This window comes from Sorghum bicolor, chromosome 5 (genome assembly GCF_000003195.3).
Source record: "Sorghum bicolor cultivar BTx623 chromosome 5, Sorghum_bicolor_NCBIv3, whole genome shotgun sequence".
In the NCBI taxonomy this organism is placed as follows: Eukaryota; Viridiplantae; Streptophyta; class Magnoliopsida; order Poales; family Poaceae; genus Sorghum; species Sorghum bicolor.
The window spans coordinates 2,106,887-2,124,743 of record NC_012874.2 but is presented as its reverse complement, the minus strand read 5'-3'; the positions used below and the strand labels follow the sequence as shown (position 1 = coordinate 2,124,743).

Here is a 17,857-nt window from a genome sequence, read left to right as displayed (position 1 = left end):
GCTGCATTAATTAACAATGGGGTGAGAGTGCCACAAGATATTTGGCAAACAAAGCTACCACTGAAAATAAAAATTTTCATGTGGTATTTAAAAAGGGGGGTGATTTTAACCAAGGATAACTTGGCAAGAAGGAATTGGCACGGGGATAAAACATGTTCTGTCTACTATTCCTTAGAAACAATCCAGCACCTCTTTTTTAATTGCTCATACGCTAAATTTTTATGGCGCTCTATACACATACTTTTCGCTATTCCACCGCCCCAAAATATCAATGATTTGTTTGTTCATTGGTCAAAGCAGGGGAGTAAAAAGTATAATACATTGTTGTTAACCGCAGCTGCAGCACTCTTGTGGGCTATATGGCTAACAAGAAACGAGATAGTTTTTGACAAATGCAAACCAAAATCTTTTTTGCAGGTTCTGTTCCGGGGCACATATTGGCTACGCCAATGGGCAAAATTGCAGCGGCATGATGACCTCAAGGATCAGCTGATCTCTGTAGCACAATTCCTAGAGACATCGGCCTTAGAATTCTTCGGATCAACTGGTTGGCAATCGCAGAGATTTGTTGGTTTCGCTTAGTCAAGATTTTTCGCTTCCTTTAGCCATGTTTTGGTTGTATTTCATTCAACCAAGACTTTATCTGTTCCCACTTTCGAACTCTGTAATAATTGGACTGATTCTACCCTTGGGTAGATGAAGCCGGATATTTGTATCCTTTATCTAAAAAAATGTATTTCCAGCACATCAATTTGTAAGACAATAATATTTAATTTCTTACATGGAGGAGCCTACTAGCTAGCTAATTAAGCTTTACACTAAAGGAACCCTGGGTGGTCAAGCGTAATAGGGAATGAAAACATATTGCCCAAAATGAAAACAGAAATGGGACATAAATGAACAAATACTAAAGGAACCCAAAATTTAACCATGAAGACATGACATGGGTGTGCCTATTTGACGCGTTAGCAACCTTAGAGCAACTCCAACAACCTCTATAAACACCTCCATGATGCCCAATTTACCAATTGCAGGGAAAAACACCAGTACAGAAAAGCTCTGCGCTGACGATGGAGAATTTTTTTTACATGCGATTTCAATTAAAAAACGTCTGTGAAAAGAAATTAGTAGACCTGACTCAAAGAACTGTCAATGGAAACAAATTTTCACCTGCCGTTTTCTGTTTTCTTAAGAAAACTGCTAGTGAAATTTATTTTCACTGGTGGTTTTCCTAACAAAATCGCTAGTAGAAATCATGTATTTGTAATGACGGTTTCTTAAGAAAAATGCTTATAGAAATAATTTGAAATTGATTTTATTTGAGTTTTTCAAATGACCTCGTATGAAAAAACCACCAGAATAAAAGTTGTAGATCTCGAAAAGTTATGAAACTTTGTAGTTGATAATTGTTTTATTTAAAATTATCTTGTCATCGAAAAACTGTGTTCGAATTGTCAAATTTGAAATTCAAATTTTATAAACAACCTCGGATGGAGGAACTATCAATATAAAAGTTGTAGATCTTTATGAAACTTTGTAGTTGACAACTTTTTCATTTGAATTTGTTTAGGGCCTTAAAAAATTAAGGATAATATGTGGGGATCCAAACTCTACTATGGGCACAAGTGAGTGATAAGTGAAGTGGTAGAGGAGGGTACACGCGAGAGAAGGTAGCGGATTTGAATTCTACTGGCCGCGTAGCACACGATTTTACGTGAAAAAAATACGTACGAAGACACAGGTGGGCTGTTCCACATGCGGTTCTTAATAACCGCCAAATGAAAAGATTCATTTCCACTTGCCTTTAGCGATGGCTTGCTAACCGCGAGCTTTTGTCTACCAGTGAAAAACACACGTCCAACAAATTGTTTATCTGGTTTTCTATTTTCCCTCGTCTTCCATCCCGGTGTTTTCGGTTGCCATATCTTTTCCGATCCGCGCTGCATGCGAGTGTGAATCCTGCGCGCACGCCTCTCCTCTGCCATATGGGCCTCTATACTCTCCTGCTCGTGCAAAACTCTCTCTCAGAAATATGCAATGCTAGGTGTGGTCACAGTCACCGGCGATGAAGCAGTCCAGTCGTATCGTCGTCACGGCACCTTCACACGACATGGACCGGATCGGAAGGGCCGGGTAGCAGGAGGAGACGTATCGCAATGGACGTCGTGATGAAGCATATTCTTTAAATTCTAGTAGCTCATCATAATTTTCCTTGTACCAAAAAGACAAATATATATAAGAGAACAATCATATATTTTAGAGAGCAATATGTAGCCTTTTCAAAATTGGAGAGCAACACTTTGCTTGAAATGTTAGTCAGATATGGACCACATTACAAATATATAGGCAAAAAGATTGTATGTGATGATAGTCATCACAGAAGGGGATTTCCATGTCTGATGAAAGTAATAATTACAGATGGGTCTAGTCAGCGTGCGTCTTTGAAGAGGTGCCCAAAGTGGAGAAGGCAAAGAGCTGACAGCCACTAGCTTGTGGGAATGGAACTCGGGGCTCCATCTCTGTCTTGCGAGTTGTCCGCGATGTTGGATAAATGTATGCATTTTTTGCCTCTGCTTTGATATTGTGAATTATTATAGTGCATGCTTGGGACGGAATGAGATGATCTTTTCTTGCCTAGAGGTTACTGCATGCTGCTACGCATTCTGAGCTAGAACACAAGTTGTGCGATAGTATTGGTGGCGTTCTGGGGTTGAATTTGGTTATGAATTTGGGCTCCGAGGACAATTAGAGTTTTCAGTTGGTTCAAAAATGATCAATTTTGCTTACCTGAGTGTAAGATGGAGATTTAGAAAATTTCTTCTTCTTTTTTTCTTCTTCTTTTATATATATATAATGCATATATTATATTAGTAATAACTAGCCGGTCAAATAGGATATGCCGTGGCTCCGCCACTGGTGATTGCCTGTTGTGACATAGTGTTGCTATTATTATTATTCTTCTTGCAGCTCAAATACATATATTGCAGCGGATCCAGGATTGTAGGGAAGGATATGTCGCTTGAAAAAAGTTTATGCAATTCGATAAATCTGTTTTAGCAATTCGGTGATAATTGCAAAATTGATAATATAATTCGGTAAATCCGTTCAACAATGAACTAGAACAATGCATGAAGAATGCTTCAAACAAAAATACATGATAAAATGGAATCTATATGAGAAACAAATATGTGTGCCTGCATGTATTGACGCGGCCACAAGATGAACTGGAACTGGCGCGCCTCTGTCTCCACTCTCCACTATGATCCCACATACATACAAACTCAAAACAAACGGAAAGAAAAATAACAAACAAACATATATGGCAGACATGTTTTTTGTTTATTCCTAGCAAATTTCTTCTGTACTTAGTGGCAGCGGATGGTAGACAGTGGCACTTGTATAGTATATATATATATATATATATATATATATATATATATATATATATATATATATATATATATATATACAAACTCAAAACAAACGGAAAGAAAAATAACAAACAAACATATATGGTATATGGCAGACATGTTTTTTGTTTATTCCTAGCAAATTTCTTCTGTACTTAGTGGCAGCGGATGGTAGACAGTGGCACTTGTATAGTATCTATATATATATATGCCTCGTCGATGCATGTTTGCACGAGAAAAGTCATGCTGCATCTGTTACCGCTCTGAATTCCTTCTTCATCACTTTGAGCTTATCAGCTGGTGGCGCCGCAATGACCAGATCGGCAGCTTTTTCATACGAAGTAGCCAAGCTTACAATTTTCTTCTCACCTCCTGTTTTGCCAGCCAAAGCGAGAGTAATTGAAACACTAAATCGCTGCTTCATCACGGCGTCTTGGGTGTCGGAAGTTTGCCCTGGTGGAGAAGCAGCAATGACACCATCGAAGGCCTTCTGTATCTTCACGTCCATGGCCGCTCTGGCAGCCGCCTCTCCAGAGTCGGCGGCTTCTGCGAGTGTGATAGCAACAAGGATGAGGAGGAGGATCTTGGCCGCCTTGTTGCCATATATCTGTGTGCTAGCTAATAAGAATTGATTGGACGGAGAGAAGAGAAGAAAAGATTATGTTTTGCTCGATTACGTGTTTGTCCGCCTTTTATTTGACCATGGATGGTATTTCGTTCTATAAATAGTGGGTGGTGGCGATATATATAGCTTTCAACTAATTATTAAGGTCAATGGATGTTAAGTTGGGTGGGGGGCAGGGCAGTGGTTTCCAAAATTAGCTACCTCCATGCATGTATTGCGTCCTAGCTTTTTGGGTACTACCGCAGTTCATGGCCCCCTCAATCACCACCCTATCTTGAGCAGGAACCGCGTCCCCAGAGGTCGTTCCATCAAATTAGTTTATAAAAGAAATAATCTTTATTACATGTACATTCTGCAGAATTGTTAATACGTACTATATATGGACAAGTCGATTATATTTTTGGCCAGACAACTACTGTCCAAGTTTATTTTGTTGGTCATATTTCTAAGGAACTGCATTGTACCTATTTTATTTTAGTAAGGTCGTTTCTCTCTTTGAGGTAACTAGAAATCTTTGAGCACTGAACTGTCAATACCAGAGAAATTAATTTGACCATCCAGCAGTTTTCAATGGTGCTTTTGTATTTACTGAAAATATTAAAATCTAACTTATCACTTATAAAATTCATAACTACCAGCTCATTTTCATTCAAAAAATATGAAGCTTGCATCGGATTTTTTTCACTAAAAAATATAAGGTGCATATTGGTGCTAGGTTTGGAGTTATTTGAATCCTAATTATTTGTAGTTGTTTCTAGTGTTTTATTTGTTGCTCACAGTCTTGCCTATTTTCTATATCGTCTATATCTAGCTCTAATATTAAAGATCCAAAATCTCATCTTTTTGTCCGCCTCCCTCTAGAGACATGGACAATGAAGAATTTCTGCTGTCCTGTTTTTTTATTACTAAATTGCACTCCCTCTATGTCATATGAGCTAGAACAACTCGCATCTAGCGATAATATCAAATATGTTCTTCAATCCTCGTTAACATAAAAAACTCGGATTAGATGCCTTTTCATTAGATATATGTGTCAGCCAAACATATTTTGAATTTTATTTAGTAGACTATATTTTCATTTGGCATACCATCTCAACATCTATTAAATTTCAGTCCCTAAAACTATATGTATGAGGTACAAAATAAATCATAAAAATTTTGCAGAAGTACAACAAAAACATCTAAAACAAGCTAGATGGCAAAAGTTACTTGATATTGATGTTTAATGGCCAATGATTTCTGATTTTAGAGTTGCATAGTCAGAAACAAACTCATAAAATAGTTAGTTGGAAAAAAATGGACTTCTACCTAATTATTATTTAGAATGGATTCAATACTAAATGTTGTATAAATGAATTTAGTATCATCACATCGTATTGAGGCTTGCCTTTCATGATTTCTCTTTTACTTATGTTAGTAGATCTTATAATAAAGTAGCACATGTATTAGCTAAGTAAGTTTCGAGCACTCATCGCACAGAGATGTGGCATGTAACTCCTGCATGTGTGCTAGAGCTGGTACTGTGAGGCCTCGGCCGGCTAATGGTAATGAAAGGCAAGCACTTCACAAAAAAAATCGTATTGATAATTCTTAAATTCCAACCACCTAGGAGTACATGGTACATGAATGTCCTTGGGCCCATCAGGCCAAGCTAGCTTGCTCTAGGTCAACCTCGGTAGTGATGAAAATGGATTGGAAAAAGCCTAAAATGGGAACAAAAAATGGAACATGCGAGAATATATAAATAAATAATGAACAAATACTGAAAGAAATCCGAAATTTATCCTAAGACCAGGACATGGAATGGATGTGCCTATTTGACCTATTAACAGCCTTGTTGAAGTGCCCTCACGGTCTTTTAGTTTCCCTGGAGGAAGATTTTCTAAATCCTTCAACTAGCATTTGACGTTCAAAGGTTGCTACAGTAATGGCTACTGAAGCTCTGTACAATATTTTGTAAATATGGAACAAAATCTTGCCTAATGTAAAAACAAGATTCTGCAAAACGGATGGAAAACACAACTTATCCGCTTCATGTGATTTTCGCGTATTTTTTCGCAAATATGAAAACAGTTGGTTGGACAAATACACGAGAACAGAACGGGATGGGATGGGACTTGTCACGTATGTTTTAATTCATGCCTAAACTTTTTCAATCACTGCTTATATTCTTCCCATGACTTGTTTAATAATCCTCATGGTTGAGCTCTAGCATGTCAATATCTATGGGATTTTGGTACTCTGGTTTCGCTAACTCACCGTCAGTATCAAAATAGTTCCCATCGTTGTTAATTATTTCTTTCAGCATGAATCAACAAAATTCATCGCAAATGTTCATGAGCTCTTCATCCAAAAGGCGGTTATCCGTTGGATCAGCACACTTGTACACTTGCAAAAAAATCTTAAGACATCGTACTACATTAACACACTAACCAACATGAAGATGGCATCAGTAATGACCTTCACATGTGACTTTATTTACTTTCTTAGGGTTGTTGGTGTACTGACCTTTGTATCTAAGAAACTCGCACACATAGTACCAGTAGTGCATCAATCCTAGTGCTTGCTTGTGACACTATATAATAATTCAAAAGTAGTAATAAGTGTTTGTTTCAAGTAGTATAGTTGAACTAAGCAATAGGGACAAGATCAACCAACCAAAAGAGTATTAAATTATATATTCTCCTCGGCCAATTTCTATTCTTAACGATGCATGTTGACATATATAAATTACTAATGAGCAAATATTCCAGATTTCAACGTTATAGCAATTGAGAGAAGTGCTACTCAAGCTGTAGAAGATGATCTTCAACCACCTCGTCCAAAAATTTACAGAAAGCAAAGGAAAGTAATGCTCGGTTTATGAATTTTTTACTCAAGGTTATGAGATGGATACAGATTAAACGCTTCTACAAGGAAGGCAACAACAACAACCACTAAGAATCAAGTGTTCAGTAGGTGAGGGACTCCTACTTGCTGCTTTCCTTTTAGTGGCCTCAGTGTCTAGCATATTCAGATCACGTTTCCATTCAGTATAGCCAATGCTCATCAAGAGTGCTACCCTCTAACTTCCATGAAAATCTTTCATATTTTGTGGTATATAGTGCCCTGGTTGTCAAACATATTCAGTTTATGTAGATTGGGAAAACTATTAAGTTATTCCCTTAAGTTTTGATATTTTTTTCTCGAACACGTAGGAGAGCTACGTACCAATAGAAGAAACAAAGAGTCATACATAAGACCCAACCTCCCTCCACCGACACACACACCACTACAAAGACACTGGATCACAGGTTAAAAGAAAGACAACTCCACCAATACATGGAACGATAGATGCATGAATGACAGGTTTGGACGCTTTAGTTTGTTCTTAGTTGTTGGTAATTGCTTGTATGATGGTGCTGGTACGGCGGCACTACTACAAAAATTTTAATAAAGGCGGGTGTTCTCTATTGATGGAGATGAGTGTTGCAACCATCTCCAATCAAAGAACTCCGTAATGATGAATTTATGGAGGTGGTTGCTTCGCCTGCCGCCGTAAATCAAATAGAAAAAAGAAAAAAAAAGAAAACTTATGAATAGGCCCACCAAGCCCATCCATGGGCCCCTCGAGCATGCTCGTGGTTGATGGATCTAGTAGCTGCTCGGGTGGGGGAGCGTCGACGAGCCACCGGGGTCACGACCACCGAGGTGCGCATCCTCGCCGCCTCCATCCACGCCGATAGAGCCACGAGCCCACCACGTTGGAGGGAGGAGAGGAGAGAGAGGAGCGCTCGTGCATCCTCGCTGCCTCCGTCCGTGCCGCCGGGGCATGCGCTCACCATCTAGAGGGAGGGAGTTCAGGAGAGGGATGGGCGCTATGCTCCATTGAGAGGGGAGAGAGAGGAGATGGAAGCTGAGGCGCTGGGAGGTAGAGGATAGGATTAAGTGCTGGTTATATATGAGCCTAGTCGAAAGGTAGAGATGGGCTTTTTTTCTAAGCTGGGAGCTAGGCCACTATTTTGGAGGTGGGCCTTATATAGTGTGTCTACCTCCGAAAATAGATTTATGGAGGCCTCCGTAAATACTCCATTTTTAGAGGCGATAGTCATAAGACGTCTGCCTCCATAAATTGATTTTAGGAGGCGGTTGGGTTTTGAATTTTACAAGGTGAGCAAAAGTGATCGCCTCGGTAAATAAATGTGACCGCCGCCTCCGCTAATAGCCTAGCATTTTTTGAGGCGGTTGGATTTTGCGCCCGCTCCGTTAATGTTTGGGCACCATCACCTAAAATCATTTATGTAGTAGTGCGAGTAGGGATGAAAATGGATCGGATACGGACGGATATCACCGATATCATATTTGTTTTCATATTTGTGGTCGGATTCGGATCCGAATACGGATAATGTCAATCATGTCGGATAAGATACGATTGGATGTTGACATCATAAATATACGATTTAAATATTTGAATACGGATACGGTATCGGATGTTGAATATTCGGACTCGGATATGGACAGATCTAAACCTCTCTAAACGAATACGGTCGGAAAATATCTGTACCGTTTTCATCCTAAGTGAGAGGTTTGCTTGTGATGAGGTTGTTACCGTTAGAGCATGTCTAGCTTATTATTATTATTATTATTGGTAACGACAAGTAAACATGGCGTCGTGGTCCATATGCTTTGGTTTTATTGTTTGAATTGCCTCCCATTAAACTTCAATAACTCATACCAGCCGACTGAAATTTGAAGTTAATTATTATTTAGGTTGATGAAGATTGCTATTTTATAGCTTGTGGTATTGTTCTATTCAATTATGAACTATGGAGTATATAATGTGCATATATTGCAGTATTGCATTTGCATACTTTTCCCGTTGAGATGTTTTTGAGTATAAAACCGTAGCCGGTTGGCATTGGTGCCGTAAATACCAGTGTTTTATGTACCAATACATGTTGACATGAGTAGTATGGTTGTTGCTCGCGCGCGCTCTCTTTCTTTTTTTTTGAGATTACACAGTACAACGCAGACACTCAACACGCACGCACACTCACCCCTATGAACACACGTACGCAAACCCTACCCCTATGAGCACCTTCGAAGGACTGAGCCAGCAAATCTTGAAGTTCACGAAGTCACCACAGACGCCTCACTGTCGACGGGCACGTCGCCTACCACTTAATGCATAGCGCCGGAAAATCCTGGAATAAATCCAGAATAAAGTGCCGCACCCAGGACACTCTCTCGTTTTTTTTTGAAACGAACCAGCAGGAGAGTTGCAGCCTGCTGTATTAAAAAGAAGGGATCGCCAAGACAGACACTATACAACCCCAGCCAACTGGGCTCTGTACACAGCTAGAAGAAACAAACGACAAGTAAGCAAAACAAAGCAAGAAAAAGAAGCTTAAAAAAAACTAGGGTACAGAACGATGGTGATGTCGTTGGATGCATGAAGAGAGGTGCTTTGCTCCTGCCGAGATCCACAACCTCGCCTCATCTTTGATTCTCTTAAGTACCACAAAATTGGCGGACTATCTGTGCTCAAACACTCTCGCATTTCTCTCCTTCCAGATCTCCCAGCATACTAGTATATAATGAGTGAACGTAGGCCTTCTTTCCTACTTGTACTCGGCGCATTTGATATCGCCGTCCACCATTCCTCGGGCGTGTTGCTTGGCGGCCATGCACTTGGGCACAGGTAGGAATTTTGCGCCCATGTGGAGATTTCCTTCCACAGGCGCTTCGTGAACCTGCAATCCCTGAACAGGTGCAGGCCTGACTCCGCATGGAGTCGACATACAGTGCAAGTTCCTTGGTTTGGCCATCTCCGAGCTTCCAATCTATCTGCGGTCCAAACTCGATTCTGAATCGCAAGCCAGCTAAAGAATTTGCATTTGGGTGGCGCCCAAGGTTTCCAAATGAGTGCCTCAAATATGTGGATAGAAGTGAAATCGTGGATTGCATTGCAATTTGCATTTGCATTACGAAGTTACAAAGTAATTGTTGTCTTTATTATCATGCTACAAAATCATTTGGGGGCATTTTAAATTATATTTTATAACGATAGATTTGGGTAGTTTAGACACAAAATCAAAGGGTAATTTTAATTTTTTTTGTACAGGCAAAGATGGATAATTTAGATTCAATGTTAGGGTAGCAAAGGTGGATAATTTAGATGTAAATTCAGAAGACTTTCTTGAATTCTTTTTTCATAATGACATCTGTTGGTACTTTATGTATAATTTAGATGTAAAATTACAAGTTTATTTCATATTTTTTCATAATGACAATGGTGGGTATTCTTTTATAAATTGCAATAGATCCATTAATTGGCTATTATCGGTGATAATGATTATTAGAGTATACCAAATTAAAGGTTGGATGTTTCTAATTATTATTGTAAAATTTCCAAGTATTTTTTTAAACATGTCTGACAAAAATCAACATGCATGTTGCTCTGTTTAGGGTCTCTAATTAGTAATAATAAAATATTTTGAGATTCTAACCAGTTTCGGATGAAAAAACTTTTCAATGACAAAGTTTTTGATTGCGTCAAGAACTACAATATATAAAATTTGCCTTCATCAAACTTCGTATAAATATCTTGTTGCTATACGCTTTTCTCGGGGAGATTTGTGAACGTTATTTATATGTAAAACATCTCTGTCCCCGACCAGCTTTAATTTACGACGGTGCACGAGTTGCATTCATGCATAAAATATACTTCCAAACAACAAAAAAATATATAAAAACAACAATTATACAATTACAATTACACAAGTCAGGAGTAGTATACCTTTATCGTCACACTACTACAGGTGCATGCATGCATGCATGTATTGCCTCTTATATATATATGCCCGGCCCCGAAAAAAAAAACCGTTTCTCTAGCAATAATGGAAAGAAAGAAATAAGAAAAAGAAAAAACGGCACACATTTTTACTGAATGGAAGTACTTGTTAATTCCGATCCGTAGTGTACGTACGTGGAGGAGCTTTATTAATTAAGCTTTTGCAGCAGCTGCAGGCTGATGAGCGGCGGCGGCCACCGCCGAGAAGGTCTGCTCCATGACTCTGAGCTTTTCAGGAGGCGCGGCGGCAGCGACCGCGTCGGCGGCCTGCGCGTAGGCAGCAAGGATTTTGGCGATCTTGTCCTTGTCCCCCTCGGCGTACGCCTTGTTGATGGCGGCGTCGGTGGCGAGCCTCTGCTTGAGCACCACGTCCGTGAACCCCAGCCTCGTCCGCGGCGAGTCCCCCGTGGCGATGACCCCGGCGAAGGCCTTCTCCGTCTTGGCGTACGTCTCGCAGAAGGGCTTGTCGGCGGCGGCGGCGGCGGTGCACCTGCCCGGGTCCGGCGCCACCACGCCGTTGAACGCGAACGCCATCGTGCCCAGCTTGTTCGCCGGCGACGCCGCGATGACGGCGTCGGCCGCCTTCTCGTACGCGCCGGCCACGCTCACGAAGTTGTTCTCGTCGCCGGACGCCGTGGCCTTGCCCAGGGAGACGTCCATGTTGAGCTGCTGCTGCAGCACGGCTTCCACGGCCTCCGAACGCTTCTCCGCCGGAGCGGCAGCCACCACGCCGTCGAAAGCCTGGCGCGTCTTCACGTCCATGGTGGCCTTGTACTTTATCGCCGTCGCCCACTCCGCCGGCAGTGCCCGCGGATCGGCGCCTTGCTGCCCTGCGACGGCGAGCACTACCACTGCTACCCTATCCATGGCACAAAGTAGGAGGAGGAGGAGGATCTTCCTGCCCGCCATTGCTATATAGCTGTATATATGTAATTTAATTTGTTTATGCTAACAAGCAATATAATTGGCTTGTGCTGAGAGAGGCAATATATATATACAATATATATTAACCAAGAAGTTAGATTGGACGTACGGCAGGATCATTTCTATTTCTTGTCTATATATAAATATAGTGGGTGTTGTGCGCATGCATGGTGGGCGTAAGGCCAAGAGAGATTCATGGATAAGCCATATACTATATATATAAGCGTGTGTGTTTTTGGCTCCAAAATTTTAAGTGGCCTACGTGCCTCGCTCGATCCGTTCCATGCATTTTTTTTCTTTTTGAATTTCACCGGGCTGGCTGGTGTTTGGGCTATGTGTACCCCCCCCCCCCCCTCCTTCCCTACCTATGACCAAGGACCAACCGTATTAATTCTGTTTGGCACGGATTTTTCACCGTCCCTATGAGTCATTTTGTGCCAAATGAAATAAAATAAAAAATAGTTTCATCTAGAGATAGAGCCCTTAAAGCCCGCTCTTACGGAGATTTAGGGTGAAATAGAGCAAAAAATAATGGCTTCAGCTAACTTTTCCTCATCCAAATAGGCCCCTAGTCGACAGACACCGGTACAAGGGTGCTCGGCCACCGGGACGTGCAGCACACTGCCCGGGCACGCTGGCCGCCAGACAGTGTGGAGAACGGCACAGGCCGCCTAGGAGCGTGGCACTATGGTAAGAAGAAGAAGAAAGCTTTTTCTTTCTCAGGACCTGTTTAGATGAGAGATAAAAAATTTTTTGGTGTCACATCGAATATGTCGGAAAGATGTCGGGAGGGGTTTTTAGAAACTAATAAAAAAACAAATTACATAGCTCATCTGGAAACTGCAAGACAAATCTATTAAGCATAATTAATCTGTCATTAGCAAATATGGGTTAATGTAGCACTTAAGGCTAATCATGGACTAACTAGGCTTAAAAGATTTGTCTCGTGATTTTCAACCAAACTGTGTAATTAGTTTATTTTTTTATCTATATTTAATATTTCATGCATGTGTCCAAAGATTCGATGGGATGGGTGAAAAAATTTTGGGTGGGAAACTAAACGGGGCAGAACTCGTATATGCAATTATATATTCACATAATAAGGGTCCCACGAAAACAGGAACACGGCTTGATAACAGCAACCATGCATGCATGTAAGAAAGCAGAAGATGATGGAAGGGATTAGTTACGACCATCAGAAAATCGTGCGCTGGAGCAGTAAAAAAACCCCGATCACTTGACATTGCATACCATTTTGTTGTATCTCTACCCCTAATAAAGCACCAGTTATAATTATTCTAAAACCACACAGTAATCTCGAGCTCTACAGTCATGACCTTTACTAAATCCACCCTCATAAATATACCCAAAAATATAACACAATTAAAATGAAGGCACCAGATTATCTCTCAGTCATCCTCTCTCCTTACTCAACCAAATCCAACGGCCTACCTTCAGTGTGTCTGCCCTCCCTCCCCCTACCGCACAACTCCCATCCCATGCGCGGCATGCAGGCCAGGCTTGCGTTCCTTCGCTCGCCCAGTCACGATTTCCCAGATCCCGTCGCTTCAGTTGCCCGGTCCACGGAGCTTTGACTCCAAGATTGCGAGAGGGCGGTGATACACGAAACAGGGAACACGGCAGCGACAAAGCAGCAGCAGCAGCAGCGGACGCACGAACGCCGACGGCCACGGAAGCACGCTCAACTCGGACGCGGTCGTCCAACATCGGCGGGCAGCGGCGCATTCGTCGGTCGGCGGACGGGCAGCAGCGCGTTCGTTCAACAGCGGCGGCGGCGGCGCGTTCGTCGAACGGCGGCGGTGGCGGGGCACTCACCTTGGGCATCCACAGTGGTGCTTGCGCGCTCAACCACAACTCGTTTGTCGAACGGAGGCGGAGGCACCTTCAACCAGGACACATTCATTGAAAGGCGGCGGCGTGTTCAACCAGGTTAGTATGATTTATTTATGATTGGTCCAATCAAATTGCAGCGATACATCCTTGGTTACTACTTGGGTCCTTGTGCTTTTTCTCTGAATCTTTTTTCCCCACCTCTATGCTCCAACGCAGTATGTGCTCTTCTGATTGCTGGTAGCAATCAATCTGTACTGTTCTTTTCATATTTCTTGGTTGTTCAGACATCCGGATGAAAGGTGCAGCAGCATGTTAGTATGATTTGTGATTGGTCCAATCATGTTACACTTTATTACTGCTTGCGTCCTTGTTAAAATGGCAACTATTAATATATTATCTCTTGTTTGTCACCGTTAAATTGGATAGACGAAGCCATTGTTCAAGCCAAATTTTAGTATTGCAATTTGCAAGCAGATTTGGAAAAATAGCAAGACATGTCATCTCAGAAATCAGATCGCACTGCTTTAGGCAAAATAACAAACGACAACATAGGTATGGTTTCCTTGTCAAAAAAAACTTAGCTATGATTTCCTGTCATCCTCTCAGTTTGTAATTCTAAACAAAAATATATATATGCAATTGCAGCATCTGTGGATGAGGCTGAGCGAAAGAGGCAAGAAAGGAATAGAAAACAACGAGAATACCGAGCAAGGAGAAAGGCGGAGGAGTCTGAAGAAATAAGACAAGAAAGGAACAAAAGGCGTCGGGATGAACGATTATTCAATAGGACAAAAATATTAACAAATAATAATACTCAAGGAGCTAATCATGGTATTCTCCATGCATCAAGCGCTCAAGACAAGGAAAATGTCTTTCCTGATGAAAACATGGATTGGCTACATACGAATCAAAATTATGTACGGACAAGACAACCAACCTATGATAATTCTTGTGTTTTCAGAAACCTATTAGGCCACACTCTACTGGATGCAAGTGAGGCAACTCCAGGTGCCATCCTGCTTTTTTATCATTTTTAATATGTACAGCACATGTGGAACTCAGCTCATCTCACCGTGCTAATGTTTTGCAACTACTGTTCACCAGTTGGCAACTCGAATATTAAAAAGGCCCTCGCACAAAGAGAGAGGTACAACAATATGGATGACAACAGCAAAGAAATATTGTTGCAAAAAAAGAGGGAATATAGTAGAAATATGAGATCACATTCAGCCGGTAAACAAGCTGCTCAGCCACTTATCGAGCACAGTGATATAGAATTTGATAGTGCCTTGTTCGAACCTACAAACAATGAATCTGATGATGGTGTGTCCTATTTCTATATCCTCAGTAAATTATGATTTTTGTCTATTCCTAATTAATAACATATAGATAATAACTAATGTTCAAGCAAAAATCATGCAGATGATGAGCATCTGGAGGCACCACATGTCTTAGATATTGACGATCTTCTTGCTGACGATGAAGCCAGACAATACCTTGGTGAAGGTAACTGTTTCTTGAGTGGCACCTTTTATCTACCTAAATAATATAATAATATTATTAATATTGTGTAATGACAACCAATTCTTACTATCTTAGCAGATGGTGCCTTTGAGTCCTATCGTGTCACTGGCAATGGTGTTGATCTGAATAACAATGAAGATCCTTATGATTATGTCTACCACAATTTGCCTAATAAGCACCATGTTCTGAGAAAGGTGCCTAATTGCTTGTACTGTGGAGCAATGAGATTTCAATATGAATCACCTGGATTCTGTTGCAGGAAAGGAAAGATAAAAGTACATGTTCCACAAGTGCCTGATGAGCTTAAAAGGTTATTCACAAGTCAGGTAGATAATGATGCGAAATATTTCAGACAAAATATCCGGTACTTCAACTCTCACTTCTCTTTCACAAGCCTTGGAGTAACCTTGGATCGACGAGTTGCCACAGCGGCAGGGACTGGTATATATACATTCCGTGTGCATGGGGCCTTGTATCATCGCCTAGACCATTTGGTCCCAGGTTCTAAAGGAGCTCGCCACTTGCAACTCTACTTTTATGATACTGAGGATGATAGTTTAGCACACAGGAAGAAGAGATCGCCAGACCTAGATATCAATCTTATTAGAAATGTGCTGCGAATAATGGAAGGCAACCCATATGTACAAACCTTTAACAGAATCGGAGCTATTCCGAATCTTGATGACTATGTAATTGAACTCAATACTAATGTCACACCAGACCAGCGAAGGTACGCATGTTTAAGAATTGTGCGTGTATTTCTAAATATTTATATTCTACACAAATATTTGATTTATTTGTACTATATGTATACTATAATATATATATATATATATATATATATATATATTACTTTGCTAAAAATAAGGTACAATGCACCCACGGCGTCACAGGTTGCAGCTATCTGGTCAGATGGCAATGATCCCCAAAGATGTTCTGATAGGAGTGTGCTTGTCTATGCTAGAGGTGATCGCCCGCGCTATATCAAAGCATATCATGGATGCTATGATCCATTGGCATACCCATTATTAAACCCTAAGGGGGAAAAATAAATTTATGCCGTACAATGATACAGTGACTGATAGAGAAGAACACACCTTGGTTGATCAAACAGAAGCATTACATCCAACAGGTACTAAACATGATTTGATTTCCAATGCCTTAAAAACACACATGGGTACATACTAATATACATATAATTTTTGGTGTGAGATAGAGCAAGGTGAGGATGATGCAGACATACAACAAGGTGAAAACATGAGTACCATGATGGAGGAACGACAATCTGGAAGATTTGTGACAGCAAGAGAGTACTATTGTTATTTGATGCAAGTTAGAGAGGGGATTTTTAACATATTGCTATTTGGAGGATGACTTTTCCAACAATGGGTAGTTGACATGTACGTAAAGATCGAGTCTATGAGGCTAGATTGGTATTCTAACCCTGATAACCAGAAACTCATACGAGCAGAACTATATCAGGTGAGTTATGCAATATTTTACAATTCAAAACTAAATAAATCTTACATGCTCTATAATTTCTATTTTACGTAGGGTTTGGTTGATGTCATTTCTGCTGGAGAGACAAGGGCTTCAGAGGTTGGGAAGAGAGTAGTGCTACCCCGTAGTTTCCCAGGTGGTGACCGTGACATGATGCAAAGATTTCTTAATGCAATGGCTATAGTGCAACGTTTTGGAAAACCAGATTATTTCATCACCATGACTTGCAATCCATACTGGGACGAGATTACTCAGAATCTTGAGCCTGGCCAACAACCACAAGATAGGCCAGAGCTCGTTTCAAGAGTATATAGGGCCAAGCTGCGGTCCTTGATGGATTTATTGATCAAGAAAAGGTATTTTGGAGAGGTGGCAGCATATGTCCATGTCAGTGAATTCCAAAAGAGGGGGCTTCCACATGAACACATCCTACTAATTATGAAGAAAGGTAGTAACTTAACAACCCCAGATGCTTATGACAAAGTCATTTCTGCAGAGCTACCAGACAAGGATAAATACCCTGTGTTGCATAGCCTGGTCATCAAGCATATGTTGCATGGTCCTTGTGGGGTCTTGAATAGAAAGTGTGCTTGTATGGTTAATGGAGAATGTCGCTTTCGCTATCCTAGACAGTTTTGTGCAGCAACACAACAAGGCAAAGATTCCTATCCTTTGTATAGGAGGAGGGATGATGGACGTCGTGTGAAAGTAAGAGGTGCTGAGTTAGACAATAGGTGAGTGGTACCATACAATCCCGGTTTGCTTATGACATACAATTGCCACATAAATGTTGAAGCTTGCTCAAGCATCAAAGCATGTAAGTACTTGTTTAAGTACGTACACAAAGGCCACGACTGTTGTCGGCGTCTAGACTCGTGGTCCAGGCACTAACGAGTATAAGTCTGCGTGATTACCCGAGCTTGGATGGTGATGCAAGTGAGACACAGGAGATTTATACTGGTTCGGGCCAAGAATGCCCTACGTCCAGTGTGATCGGAGGTTCTGTATAACCTTGCACCCAAAGGTGCTTGTAGTAGGGGGTACAAGAAGGTTGCGAGAGAGGGCTAAGTCCCAGGTCTCGACTTAGTGGTGGACAGAGTACTGGTCGCTGCTCTGTGGAAGAGTGTGTTGGGCGTATGTGAACCTGATCCTAGCTATGAGCCCTGGCTCCCCTTTTATAGCCTCAAA

General features: G+C 41.1%; 1 protein-coding gene across 1 annotated transcript; it reads right to left on the bottom strand.

Moving 5' to 3' along the window:
• LOC8083063 (uncharacterized protein OsI_030282) lies at window positions 10,737-11,842 on the bottom strand. Its single transcript, XM_002448891.2, has one exon. The coding sequence runs from the start codon at window positions 11,774-11,776 to the stop codon at window positions 11,021-11,023; it is 756 nt and encodes a 251-aa protein (XP_002448936.2). The 5' UTR covers window positions 11,777-11,842; the 3' UTR covers window positions 10,737-11,020.